General features: G+C 32.6%; 1 protein-coding gene across 9 annotated transcripts in view; it reads left to right on the plus strand.

Annotated features, from left to right (window-relative positions):
- The window catches only part of LOC145248175 (serine/threonine-protein phosphatase 6 regulatory subunit 3-like), a 166,985-nt gene that overhangs the window by 135,283 nt on the left and 17,440 nt on the right, over window positions 1–14,262 (plus strand). For 5 of the 9 annotated variants that reach the window (XM_080110017.1, XM_080110020.1, XM_080110021.1 and 2 more), the window contains 3 exons: window positions 4,407–4,540; window positions 5,333–5,466; window positions 9,903–10,008. In XM_080110017.1, the coding sequence (XP_079966143.1) occupies window positions 4,407–4,540; window positions 5,333–5,466; window positions 9,903–10,008 (374 nt within the window). Of the gene's footprint in view, window positions 1–4,406; window positions 4,541–5,332; window positions 5,467–9,902; window positions 10,078–14,262 lie in introns of all 9 variants that reach the window. The other 4 variants (XM_080110015.1, XM_080110016.1, XM_080110018.1 and 1 more) reach the window with 1 other exon arrangement.

The following is a 14,262-nucleotide window of genomic DNA, read 5'->3' on the forward strand; positions in this document are numbered from 1 at the left end:
CATAACGGAGTAGAAGTTAATTTATATTATATTCTTAGCATCACCTGTACTGATGATTGAACCTTCAACTTCCAGACGACTTTGAACTGATTATTTATCCATTGGATCAAGAGTTCATTTGAGAAAATCACATTGAAATTGGTGGCAATAGTTTGAATAATCCAAATTATTAATACTCATTTAAAAAAAATTCCTACTTGAAGTGAATAGTATCAGTAAGTAAAGAATTGCCTTTTAGAAAGGTTTTATTAACTGTAAAATACACGTACGCTCTTGAAAGGATCGAGCGGGAAAATGAAACAGAGGGCGCTTTTATTATGAATGTCAATCCCAAGGGGGATAACTCTTAACAACAAATTAAATCATAACATTTTCCCCGTCCTAAAGTATTCAAGTAAGGGGTAATTAATTATAGACAAATTTTTTTTTTTTTTTTTTTTTTTTTTTACAATCACATAAGAATCATTTTATTTACAAATAACATATGAACCCAAACTGCAGTTTTTTCAGTATTTAGTCACAAAATCCTTATATTTACTAGGGAATTGTCGAACTCGGGACGACCTCCGCACAGATTGGCAGGAAGGCTGATTTTCAGTATTATTTTTTAGTGAAATCTGATTTTCTTAAAGATCAGACGATTGATTTTTGTCTTCCTCATGACCAATGTTTTCATTAGTAGAAGGTTCAAATAAAGTCTCTGAAGTAGTAGGATTATTATTAGAGTTTTCTTCATTTGATGAGTTTGGAGCTAAGTCTCGAACGTTGACAGTGGTTTCAGTACCAGAAGGTAGTTGAACATAAGCGTAGTGGGGGTTGACATCTATTAGGGTGGCAGGCGTTACAGGAGGGTCATGTTTACTTGTTTTAGTGTGATTTCTAATATATATTGGGCCTGGTTTAACCCAAGAAGGAATTGAAATTCCGGAAGCAGATTTACGACTATATTTAAAAAGTCTATCATGGGGAGTCATATTAGTGGCAGTACAAAGTAATGATCTAATTGAATGAAGTGCGTCCGGTAGTATGTCTTCCCAATAAGGTAGTTTCATTTGATTAGAATGTAATGTTGTTTGAATGGCCTTCCATAAGGTACCGTTGAGTTTTTCAATCTGTCCATTACCTTCAGGATGATACCTACTTGTTTTAGAAGTAGCAATTCCTTTTTTGTGTAAAAAATCCTTTATTTCTCTTGCTAAGAAATCAGAAGCAGGTCAGTATGTATCATGTCAGGCAAACCAAAAATTGAAAAGAGTTTGTTTAGACAGTGGATAATGGTTTTGCTTGTCATATCTCTGCAAGGAAAAGCGAAAGGAAAACGGGAATACTCATCAATTAGAGTAAGTAGATATTTGTTGCCATGTATAGAAGTAGGTAGAGGGCCTTTAAAATCAAGATTTAATCGTTGAAAAGGTAATATGGCTTGAATGAGAGTCCCTCCATTGGTATTGGCGAATTTGGGTTTCAGTAATTGACAGGATGAGCAAGAGTCAGTAATATTCTTAATTTGATCCAAAGTAAAAGGGAGGTTCCTCGTTCTTATAAAATGGCTTAGTCTTGAAACACCAGGATGACATAATTGTTTATGTAAATCACGAAGATCTTGTAGATTGTAAGTAAGAGCAGAGATGCGAGAGAATGTGTCAGCAGCAATATTTTCAGGTCCAGGTCGATAAACTATAGTGAAATTGTATTGGGATAATTCTATACGCCAACGACATATTTTGTCATTCTTAATTTTCGATTTTCTTTTATTGTCGAATATGAAGCTGATGCTCTTCTGATCTGTGATGACTTTAAAGTGCCTGCCGAGTAGAAAATGTCGCCACTTACGGAGAGCTTCTACAATAGCGGCTGCCTCTTTTTCTACTGCATGGTGCTTAATTTCGTTAGTATTGAGAGTTCTTGAAAAAAATGCAATAGGACGACCTTCTTGATTTAGTGTTGCAGCAATGCAATAGTTACTAGCGTCCGTTTCTACTTCAAATTCTTTATTTGGATCTACCGTTATTAAAGTGGCGTCTTTTAGATCATTTTTCAATGTTTGAAAAGATTTTAATACAGATGGAGGTAGTGGAAATTCTTTGTTTTGATTTAGTAATAAAATTTTATCAGAAAATTTTTTAATGAATTTGCAGTAATAGGAAAACATTCCAACTATTCTTTTTTGAGATTTAAGATTCAGCGGAGGTGGCATTTCGAGTAATGGTTTTAGTCTTTGATAATCGGGAGCTATTTGTATTATTTTCTATGGTGTAGCCGAGTAGAGTAATAGAACTAGAAGAAATTATGCTTTTATTTTCATTTAAAGTGATGTTATATTGTTTAGCAATTTTGTAGAATTTTTGAAGATTGTAATCGTGTTCTTCTTGATTTTTCCCACATATAGTTACGTTATCAACATACACAAAGGTATCGGTTAGATTTTCTTTTTCTATAATATAGTCTATGCTCCTCTGGAAAGCACTTACTCCATTGGTGACGCCAAAAGGAAGACGAGTAAATTGAAAAAGTTTGCCACTTACTTCAAACGCAGTGAATTTACGATCAGCATGATTTATAGGTATTTGGTGATAAGCAGATTTTAGGTCGAGAGTAGAGAAGATGTTATATTGAGCGATGTCGTCTACCATCTTATTGATATTAGGCATTGGGTAAGCGTCTAGTTCCGTGAATCTATTGATGGTATCGCTGTAGTCGACTACCATTCTTTTCTTATGATTCTCATTCGAAGTTACAAGAACCTGCGCTCGCCACGGAGATATCGAAGGTTCAATTATGCCTTCTTTCAACATTCTAGCAGTCTCTTCTTTTATGAATTTGTTGGCGGCAAAAGTGTAACGTCGGGATTTTGTCGCAATAGGAGTAGTATGAGGAGAAAGATTAGAAAAGAGAGGAGGGGGTGGAACGTTTATGGTAGGAAAAAAATTATTCGTGTTTATAGCTCCAATTATAAGTTTGTCTCTAGGACCGTCGAATTTAAGTGTTACTTTTTTATATTTTTTTTAAATATCTTTTCCGATTATTAAATCAATGAAAAGGTTTTCAATGATTTCAATTGTTATTCCAGAATGGGTTTTATCTTTCAGTATTAAATCCACGACAGCTTCGCCAGTTATTTTAGCATGTTGATCGGAAGCAGCCAGAGCTATAGTTTTGTTTTTAGGTATTGTGAAGAGTTTAAATTTTTTAGCAGTATTTTCATTAATGAATGTTTTTACACTGCCGGAGTCCACCATAGCGTTCACAAAGTGCCCGTTAATTTGGCATTGAGTGAATGTGACATCTTTGGAGTTAGTTCCTAGTCAGGATAGAGAAGGTGAGGGGTAGTCAGAGTCGTCATAAAGAACAGCAGTATGAGTGTTAGAAATAGAAGATTTACACACTTTAGCCCAATGACCATTTTTTTTTGCATTTTTTACATTCGGCGTTTCGTGCAGGACATAAATATCGAGGATGACGTGATTTTCCACAGAAAAAACAAACCCCTTTTGGATGCATATTTTCTTTAGTCACAGCTATACGATTGTAGCCCGAAGGATTATTTGTAGCTGCTACAGTAAAGTTATTTGCGTAGCTTATCGAATGCTTTTCTGCTTGTTCAAGAGATCTGGCCGTGGCATATGTGTCTTGTAAAGTCAGGATGGGTTTTTCTAACAGTCGTTGTCGGATGGACGAAGAAGAAATTCCACCGATGAAAGCTTCCCGAATGTATTGATTTTTGTTTTCTTCAGCAGAAACCGCTTCGAAGTTACATGTTTTGGCAAGCATTTCCAATTGTAGTATGAAGGCATCTATATTTTGTGTTGTTTGTTGCTTCGTCGTCATCAATCGATATCTATTATAAACAATATTTTCAGGTTTTAAATAAGCGGCGTCCAATGTTCTTAATGCACTATCGTAGTCGGTTTTATCGCTTATTAAATCGAAAACAGAGGCTGAAATACAATTGATCAAGGCAAAGAAATTATCTGAAGTGTTTTCGATTAATCCGTCATTATGTGAGCGGATATAATTCTGGAGGGTTAATTTCCAATGCCTATAGGATTTTTCGGAATTAGGGCATGTAGGTTCCACCTCGAATCTGTCGGGACGCAAGATTCGATCCATTATTTTTTTTTTTTTTTTTTTTTTTTTTTTTTTTTTTTTTTACAGTTAATAAAATTGAAGTGAATAGTATCAGTAAGTAAAGAATTGCCTTTTAGAAAGGTTTTATTAACTGTAAAATACACGTACGCTCTTGAAAGGATCGAGCGGGAAAATGAAACAGAGGGCGCTTTTATTATGAATGTCAATCCCAAGGGGGATAACTCTTAACAACAAATTAAATCATAACACTACTTATATTCTTTTGTTTTATTTTTTTTCTCTTTTATTAAATCGTCCAGTTTTGTTAAATTTTTCAGGCTCCAAATGCTACAATGTTTGAACAAGCTTGTAATGAGCGTCTCCAACAATTTGATGACAATGATAGTGATGAAGAAATTTGGGAAAAGAAAGAAGTGATATTATATGACAATTCTCCCGTACGGCAGCCTGGGTAAGATTTATTTTATTTTTATATACTAATGAGTCACTACTTACTAAGGACACAGGCCACTCGAGAATTAAGCTTAATAAGATTTTCAACTAGATGACGACTAATGCTACAATAGGATTGGAAGCAATTAGCGGAATGGACAGAATGGAATTATTTAAGGATGACTCTACAAGTATTTGTTGGCATTGGACCATCATGTTGCAGTAAGCTACGAAGAACCCTACAGTATTTATTTCCACAGATGAGAAACTGTTTATGGTAGTTCTGTTTGGTTTTAGGTATACAAAGAGAGGAAGTTCTTGGTGGTGGTTGTAGCTAGATGAGTTTTCATTGCGATTGTTTTACAGTGGGAATTGAAGATCGGAGCCCAGTACTAGATGATTGATCGTTTGGGAATACCAGATGCTGTATGTAGGAGGACATTGACATTTCCGGCAGCTTCTGCATCCCACCTGCCCTCTAGTTGTCTCAACCCTGTCCCACCATTAGATCAGGCTGATTGCAATGAGAGTGAGGCTGATTCTGTGCAAATCGGCTTCATTTCAAACAATCTCTCCAGCGTGAGTGATCCATCATCCCTAAAATGATCAGATGGTCTTTGTTGTTCCAACACACACATATTTCAAAAGCCTATTATATATTATTGATTTAAATTCAAGTAATCCATTTTAATGCTAACATATTTGAAAAAAAAATTGTTGCATTTATTGGATAAAATTTTGGTTTGTGATATCTAATGTAAGCACAACATTGTACATGTAAATAAAGTTTACATCTATCCTCCATTTCTAGTTTGTCCAGTGACAGTTTGGGTTGTAACGATCATGAAGAGGATGATGATAACACAGACAGTGATGAAGAATTAGATTCTCCGAAACGTATATTACAACAACCGCAAGAAAAAATGGATGTGGATGGTACAGAAGGTAAGTATAGTTCAATCATTTATCATCTTGTTTTATCTGTCCCAGGATAAGTAAAATTAATTCTCTGAATAGAAAGATAAAAATTAAGATATCTTGCAACTAATTCACTCCTTAACGAACAATAAAGTTGAGTCTCAGCAATGGTTATGTACTATAGAACAAGAAAGCAGTTATCATTCGATTTGTAAACTTGGGAGTGGTGTAAATGCCTCTGACCCACTTTTCATAACAGAACAACAACTTGCCAGAGTTATGGCCTTTTCTTCACATATGACCTACTTAGTTACACATCTATTTTTGTAGAATACCCCAAATTGTTCCTCTATCCACAACATAATTTCGGAAATTAAGGTTGTATCATCTGGGAAATGCTTTCTTTTCAAAAACAACTTCATAGTTAGGAAGAAGTGAAAGCCAGAGGAGGCAAGGTCAGGAGATTAGAGGGTATGGGAAAGGCTTTCATAGCCAAACTTCCTTTGCTTCTGATCTGGTGACGTGTGCATTGTGAACTGGAGAATTGTCTTGCAGGAGGGGGATAACTTTGCTGATCTTGCCCTACCTTTTGATTTTGAGAGCTTCTTTTGATCTCGTCAAAAGTGAAGCATGATAGGCTTATGGTATCATTTGCTAGGAAATCTGCCATCACTATTCTATCCTAGACCCAGAAGACAGCATGACCTTGACAACGAAGACCTGCACTCTTGTCTTGTTTAGAGGTGATGAGTGTTTCCACTACATTAACTGGTATTTGGATCAGGATGATAGACTTGAGGTTACATCCTGTATAATCAGTCTTTTGAAAAATTTTGGCACATCTCCAAATTTATTCTTAAGCACTTGATATGTTCTCGCATTCCTGAAAAGTGTCAGCAACCTGAGAATGTATCTGGCAAATACCTTATGCATATACAATTGCTCGTGAATGATTGTTTCCATAGATCCCATACTAATTTTGACCTCTTAGTTACATGTGGATCTTCCAAAATGGTAGCCTCAACTTGACTGATAAATGCATCATCAATGACAAGAGTGGGGAAGTGGAGCAACTAGGTCTTGAAGCTGTTTTTGCAGCTTTCTGGTCATGTTTGAATTTATGATGCCAGAATTTTACAAAGTCATATGATTATTTCAGTTAGATCAAACAAATGGTAATGGTTTAAGAACATATTGAACGTCCCACATATTTTTCATCACTTATTTTCTTGTACTCTCATTCTTACCCGATACCTGTAATTCCACTGTACTTTTTTGTGTATGCGATATTTCCAAGTACCACAAAAAATTAAATTGCACATCCAGCAATCAGTTTGAGTAAACACACTTGTAACAATCAAATTATGGTAGTTGAACTAATTGCAATATGCGAAAAAGAAGAGATACTTTGCCGCTTATCTGTCGATCAACTCAAACTTTATAAAACTTACTTGAAAACTAAGATTCACTCAGTGCATTTACTTTAACGAGAAGAATTATCTGGCTGCACTTGGAATAAATTCTTGCATCATGGCTAATATGCACTCTGATTGAGTACTGGCTATCTACAGCCTTGGTTTGAATTTCATTCAACGTTCCTGTGAACCGGGTTCTTAAATATTGTTGACACTCGTGTAGTACCTGATCTCTACTGCATGTCATTTCTACTTTCACATTTTTTTTTTTTTTTTTTGCCACATCATCATATAAAAAACGTAATATGAACACATTTCCGCAAATAAAGGAGGGGAGGGGGTGATATATGGGTTTTAATTTAATTGGTACTTTAAATTCAATAAATATTTATTTTTTTCATTAGCTACAGCAATGGAAAAGTTTTAAGCAAAAAAAAAAAAATAAAAAAATAATTAAAATGATCGCTTTTGGAATCAAAAAAATAGACATGAATTTTTCCGATTCCCAATTCAGATTAATCAGCTCTCCCCACCCCTTACTAATGTGGATATGATCTTAATACATCCATTAGTGCAGCTCCATTTTGGGAGCTTTGGAGTTGCCCCTTAGTTATCATTGCTCCATGTTTACTTTGGGTCGGAGTTATAATTTAGTGCTCCCAGATTAGACTCTCTTAAGATACTGGCTTTCTGACCAAAAATGCACCGAATGTTGCTGTTTTTTTCCTTTGCGAAACTCAATCATGTTCTGTAGAAGAAAATTGTTGTTTTAGTTTTTGACTTTGCAGAACAGTCAAACCAAACATTGAATAAATATTTGAAGAATAAAAACCTTTCCCAAAATTTCTGAATTTGGCATTAAATAATCTGAAAAGGGTTTATATACCATAAAATAAAGCAACCAAACTCCAGGAAGAAATATTTGAAGATATAAAGAACTTGAAGCATAAAACCTTTTTCCAAAATTACTGGATTCAACATTAAATAACTCAAAAATGATTGATATGCCATTAAACAACCAACTAAGCAATCAATTTCTGTATATGACCCCCCAGTACATTGTCATAAATCTTTACAGAATTTCAAACTAAACCTTTTATTTAGGTAGATTATTTTCACTTCATCAGTCATGATCAGCTTAAAGTTTTTTGTAAGTTTTTTTTTTCATTTTATTCTTTGTTGGTATTACAGCAAAGAATAAACTTTCAGAAGACTGCCACTTAAACTTGATAACTTCCATTGCAGCGTGTGTTCATTTTCATTTATGATTTAACTCTCATGCTTCAGTCTGTTAGAACTGTACATCTGCATACACTGTATCTCTGACACAATTAACAAACTGCACCCAATTTAGAACACTATGAAATGCAAATAACTTATTTTCTATTCTTTGTTTAAAAAATTAAAGGGATTTAAGGCACCCCAAAATAAGCAACAATGAAAAGGGCATATTTTATCTTAACACAAACTTTGTTTTTGTTTTTCTTCCTCCTTTTAATAATATTATAGTAATAAAAGTATATCTATTGTTTGAATGCATAAGGAAAATACATTTTGAAAATATTTTGACTGGTCTCTCGGCTGTTATAATTCAATGCATGCAAACACTGAAGATACTTTAATATATGCACATATGCATACCATAACACAACACCATTGGAATCTGGCATAAAAATCTCAATCTTCAATAAGAACAAAAGACAACATTCCACATAAAAAATGTTTTTTTTTCTGGTGAAGATTCTTATTTAAGTTGAAAATTAGAATTTAATTAAATATGTTTATTTAAAAAAATAAAAATTTAAAAAATCTGCACTTCAACTGGTCTCTAAGCCATTATATATTTTTTTAAAGTTTGTAAAGCAGAAATATTTCTTTTTTAATACAAACCGATATTTCTTTTTACATCTTTTTATAATTTAAAAAAAAAAAAAATGTCGGTCACAATTTTTTAAAAATACATTGCAGAATTTGTCTCATTTCAAATATCATTAAATAGTAAATAAATTCCCAACAAATAAAGGAAATGCTATGACTAAAAATCAAAATCTTGAGTTCTTCAGTCTCATATGCTACAAATTGAGCTACTGGTACTTTCTTATAAATAAAGCTTAAGACATTATCTCCAGGAAATAAATAAAAGTTGGATTTGATATCATGCTACAAAGCATGAATTCAATAATTATAAGTGATAATAAATTTAAAAAAAAAATAAATAAATGAAAAAACAAAGATAATCAATAATGTTAGAAATTATTTTAATCATCTGAACCATTATATGTTGCTTTAACTATTTATTGGTGTTAAAAGCACTTTAATAAACACTAGATTTTGGGCCCATAATTTTATTTTAAAAAAATTTTTTTTACAATTTCTCAAGTTTGCAAAATTTGTAAATAAACCACTTTTTTTTTTTTCTTTTTCTTTTTTTTTTTTTAATCTGTGAAGCCAAAGTTAAAAACTTTCTATATTGTATTCATAATTCAACTAAAAAGAAAAAATGAGAGGTGCTGTTAGGACAAAATTTATCCTTTTGGTTGTTGAGATGCATACTACTCCTGATGGTTCTAACTTTGGCCATTCCTGGGTTCTAGGTGGTCACTTGGTACCTGCTCACAAAAAAAAAAAAAAACTGCAGGTGTTGAAGGGTCGTGTTCCATCACATTATCACTCACCTTAGGTGACCCCCACACTGGTTATAAAGCTAGTTCCCAGTTTAATAGAAATTCTTATTCACACGATGAGAAAAACAACTCTTTCTTCTTCTCAACAGATTTTTTAATCAAATTATTTCCTCTTTTTGAGAAACCCCAAGTTTTACATCAACCTCTTTCCAATACAATAATATTGTCACTATAAGAAACGTGTTTGTAATGTAAAATTCTTTTACAAAAATAGATTTGAATCCACAAAAATAATTACTTTGAATGTGTCAACTGAATTAAGGAGCTTAAAAAGTAAATAGAGAACTGTATGGAAAATTAAACATTTATTTGCATGCAACAGATTTGCTAACATTTAATAAAATGTGAACTTTCTATTTTATAGCTTGGACAACAACCTTTGATGAAGTTCCTATTGAAATCAACCCTGTTGCCATGGAAACCTCCCCTTGGGACACAGCCCCAGTAACAACTGCATCTTCTGAACAGAAGTGGGTAAACTTTGAAATGTCTGGAAATACTTGGGCAGACTTCTCTAGTTTTAATTCTTCTATGGAAAGGTAATGGGCAAATCCTTGTAAAATCATATTTCACTGTGCTTGTTCAGAATACTCCCTATATTGAAAAAAAAAAAAAAAAAAACAAAGAAAAAAAATAAGGAATTGTATGATTTCTGTACCCGTGATGGAAAGAAAATATATTCCAAAAATCACATAAATTGATCAGATAGTTTTATTTTTATAAAGAAAATCGTTTATATCGAATTAGATTTTATTTTATTTATTTTTTTTTTTTTTTATAGGTCTCTGTTAATCTTTTTGTAAAATCTTGCAAGTTTGAATTATTTGTTGTTATTTCCCTTTTTTTTATCCAAGATAGTATTGCAGTATCATTGCTGTTAATTTGGCCACAAAATTTGATTTTCTTATTTAAAAATACTTGATCAATTTATGTGATTTTTGGTGTATAATACTTATTTTGCATTGTGGGTACGTACATCATACAGATTTTTCTTTATTTTTTTGTTTTTTAATATAAGGAAATTCTGGACAAGTGCCTATTTCACTTCCCCATGTTTATTATTATTATTATTATTACTCTCTACACGCTAGATATCAACTTTTAAACACTTATTTTATAGTAAATAATGGATTTGCTTTTTTGTTATGGTTTATTTAATGGTCACAGAATCCGTTGATCACTTGAAAAGTACAAATTCAAGGAATGGGAACTAGACGAAAACAAGGTAGTTTAATAAATTTTATTTCCTCATACCCCCCCCCCTTTCTAAATAGTAACGTAAATTTAAACAAAATTTTGAAAATTACTGAATCATATGAATTGTTAAGATTGAAGACTGCACAGATATTTGTGAGAATGAAACCTTTTTACTTATATTTGAGACTTCAGTAACCTATATTATACGCTTCTGAATTAGTTCCCTATTAACTATTAATACTAAATGAACGTGTAATACCAGTTTTCTATGCTAGTCTTTCACGTGTTCATTTTCACACTATTTTCCTCTTTGTTCCTTCTGCTGTTGATTTCTTGATGCTTTTTAAAAATTTTTAATGCATGTTTTATGAAAATATTTTTTGTGATCACATGTCAATTCACATTTTATATTTTACATTTTTATTGTCAGTAATTGTTTAGTAGTATTATTATACCCTTTCCTAGATATTTTAGAATACGTCAACTGCATCTTTCCAGAAGGGATAGAGCCACCTGTTTGCCATGAATGCCAACCCATAAGTGCCTAAGTAGTCCTTGTGCCAATTGCAATAGTTGTCACTTGATTTGTAATACTTCATTTTGCCCTTTGCTTGGAATAGACAGATGTTTGGAGATACCTGATCCAATCAATCAGTTGGTCTTATCAAACCCTTTTGTATGTGGATTCGGACAGTCTCTTAACCCTTCAGGATTGTGCATATTTTTTAATGCAGCCAGTCTTTAAGAATAGCCTAGCCATACTCATCCTTCTCCAGGTTTCAGAGCAAATACATCCATTTTTGTACAGGCCAGACAATGTTGCTCAACTTGGATGATTTTACAAGAACTGCGGTGTCAACGTGAATATACCATATTTTCATATATAACCAACACCAAAAAGATGCAATGAAAAATCTCCAGACTTTTATCAAAATGGAGATATAAATAATCCTGTATGTGCAAATCGTTGGCAGGACCATTCAGCTTCTGCACCCATATGTCAAACATGAAATTGGAGCACATACAGGATCTCTCCTTTGCAGAAACCAGGAAAATCCGAGGCATATTAAACATTCTAAAGAACAAAATAAACTTCCAATCTAACAATTGAAAACCCAGGAAAATATAACCAATCATATTCCATAATTGAATTCCAAGAAATCTTTATGAAAACATACAATACTGTAGCAGGGTTCAATGAAATACAGTATGAATTTCTGAGACAACTAGCATCAGCCTCTGACATACCTACTTGAAGTCTACAATATGATTCCGTGGGGAATATGCTGCAGTGATTGTGACTACCAAAATTCACAAAAGATCCTACAAACAATCTGAATGATAAAACTGAGGACAAATTAAATCATAGCTCAATTACACCAATCAGATGTATATGCAAAATATTTGAAAGAATATTTGATTATTCAAATTCCAATATCTAATCACCGAAATGTAAGACGGAATGCAACAACTTATGTTGTATATCAAGTATTCATATTCTTGGTAATGACAGAATTATGAAACAAAAAACAAATAAAGCAACAAGTAACTATCAAATTCCAAAATACCATATGTTGATTATAGAATGACTATTAAGCAATTGCTTACAAATGACAAAAACAATGGAAAACTTACACAAATAATAAAGTACATAATGTTAAATGTGTCATCAAAGAACAAGTTTTATGGAGATTGAATGAATATTTCATCAACCTAAGAGTATTAGAATATTTTGCATGATCATGGTATAATTTAAAAGATAAATGCATGTGCTTTTTTTGTTGTTGTTATTAGGCTGATAAAACAGATTGTATAAAAAAAAAAATACCTGATTTTTCAATCTAATTAAGGTTATATTTCATCCTTATCCATATATTTAACAAATAAACTCTTTCCCTTGATCTAATAAAATGGTATAACAGTATAACTCTTCCTTTGTTTTTATACTCTCTCTCCTTTTTGCCCACCAATCCTAAAATGACTAATCATTAATTCTTCTAAACACTACTATGGTCAGAGATGGGAAATCAGTAGAAAAGCTTCAAATCTGTCTTAAAAAAAAAAAAATCGAAAATGGTGCTTTGTACAGTATTGGGCACAAATGAAAAATGCAGTTAAACAAATGAAAATCACAGATCCAAATAAATTAACAGGAAATTTTTTTTTGATATATTTACGTATCGGGCAAAAGTTAAATATCTACACCAAAAATTAGGTAAAATTATCAAGTAGAATTTTAATTAAAAATAAAAATCAGTTTTTTTTTCATATTTTGCCTATCCATCATTGATCTGAGCAGAAATACCCAGAAAACGGGGGCAGATAAATCATTGCCATTTCGTCAATTAATAATGAATGGCAGATCAGCAAAATACAAAAACTGATTTCTATTTTTAATTACACTTCTAATTTGTCATTTTTCCTAATTTTTTTAGATGAGAATACTTATTTTTGCCTGGTACATAAGTATATGAGTTTTTATTTGGAATGCGATTTTCATATGTGCCTCATACTCTATAGGGTTTGCCAATGCATCGGGAAGATTTAAAAATTAATTGAAAAACGATTTTAACTACTTTATTATTCATAAATGGAATCTACATATTTTTACCACTTTTTTTTAAATGAAGAAGCAGTGGTGGGGGGGGGTAGCATTGTAGGAGGGAGGGGAACCTTATCTTCAGACGTCAGTTATCATGGATCAGTGGACAGGTGAGCATCGCGACTAAAACAAAACTTCAGGTATTGGGCAGAGGAAAACCCATGTTTGCTTCATGAGAAGTCCCTTCATCCTCAGAAAGTTACGGTATGGTGCGCTATGTCTGCAAGAGTTATTATCAGTCCTTTTTTTTTTATGAAAATAATGCTAGTAATGCAGTCACTGTAAATGCTCAGCGTTATGTTGAGATAAATAACTTTTTTACTCCTCAACTTGTTTTGCAGTGGATGAGCAAACACTTTTCCAATAAGATGAAGTTACAAGTCACACAGCAAGAATTTTCATCGATGCCCTTAATGCTTTATTTTCAAGTTATGTCATTTCTCGCAACGGAAATATTCCTTGGCCCCCTTGTTCACCCAATTTGAGTCCTTGTGACTATTTTTTATAGGGTTATCTTAAAACAGAAGTGTTTGAAAGTGACCCACCTAGAACAGTTCTGGCTCTCAAAGAATGCATTGCAAACAAGATTGGGGCAATGCTAGTAAATATGCAGCAAGATCTCATGGAGAACATTTCCATCCAAATCCAAGAATGTCATGACACTAATGATACCATTTGAAAGGAGTAATTTAAAAAAAATAGTATTGCTTCTTCATTTAAAAAAATATGGTAAAGAATGTATATTCCATTTATGTATAATAAAGTTGTTAAAATGTATTTTTTTCAATAACTAATTAATTTTTAAAGTCTTCCCGATTCATTGGCAGACTCTGTATAAGCACTCAAAAGTAAAAAAAAAGAAAAAGAAAAAGAAAACTCTGACAACTGCAAAAATTTTTGACTCTCTGATTCTCCATATCTAACT

Source organism: Euprymna scolopes, chromosome 26, assembly GCF_053919585.1.
Source record: "Euprymna scolopes isolate OS-2025 chromosome 26, ASM5391958v1, whole genome shotgun sequence".
Taxonomy (NCBI): domain Eukaryota; kingdom Metazoa; phylum Mollusca; class Cephalopoda; order Sepiida; family Sepiolidae; genus Euprymna; species Euprymna scolopes.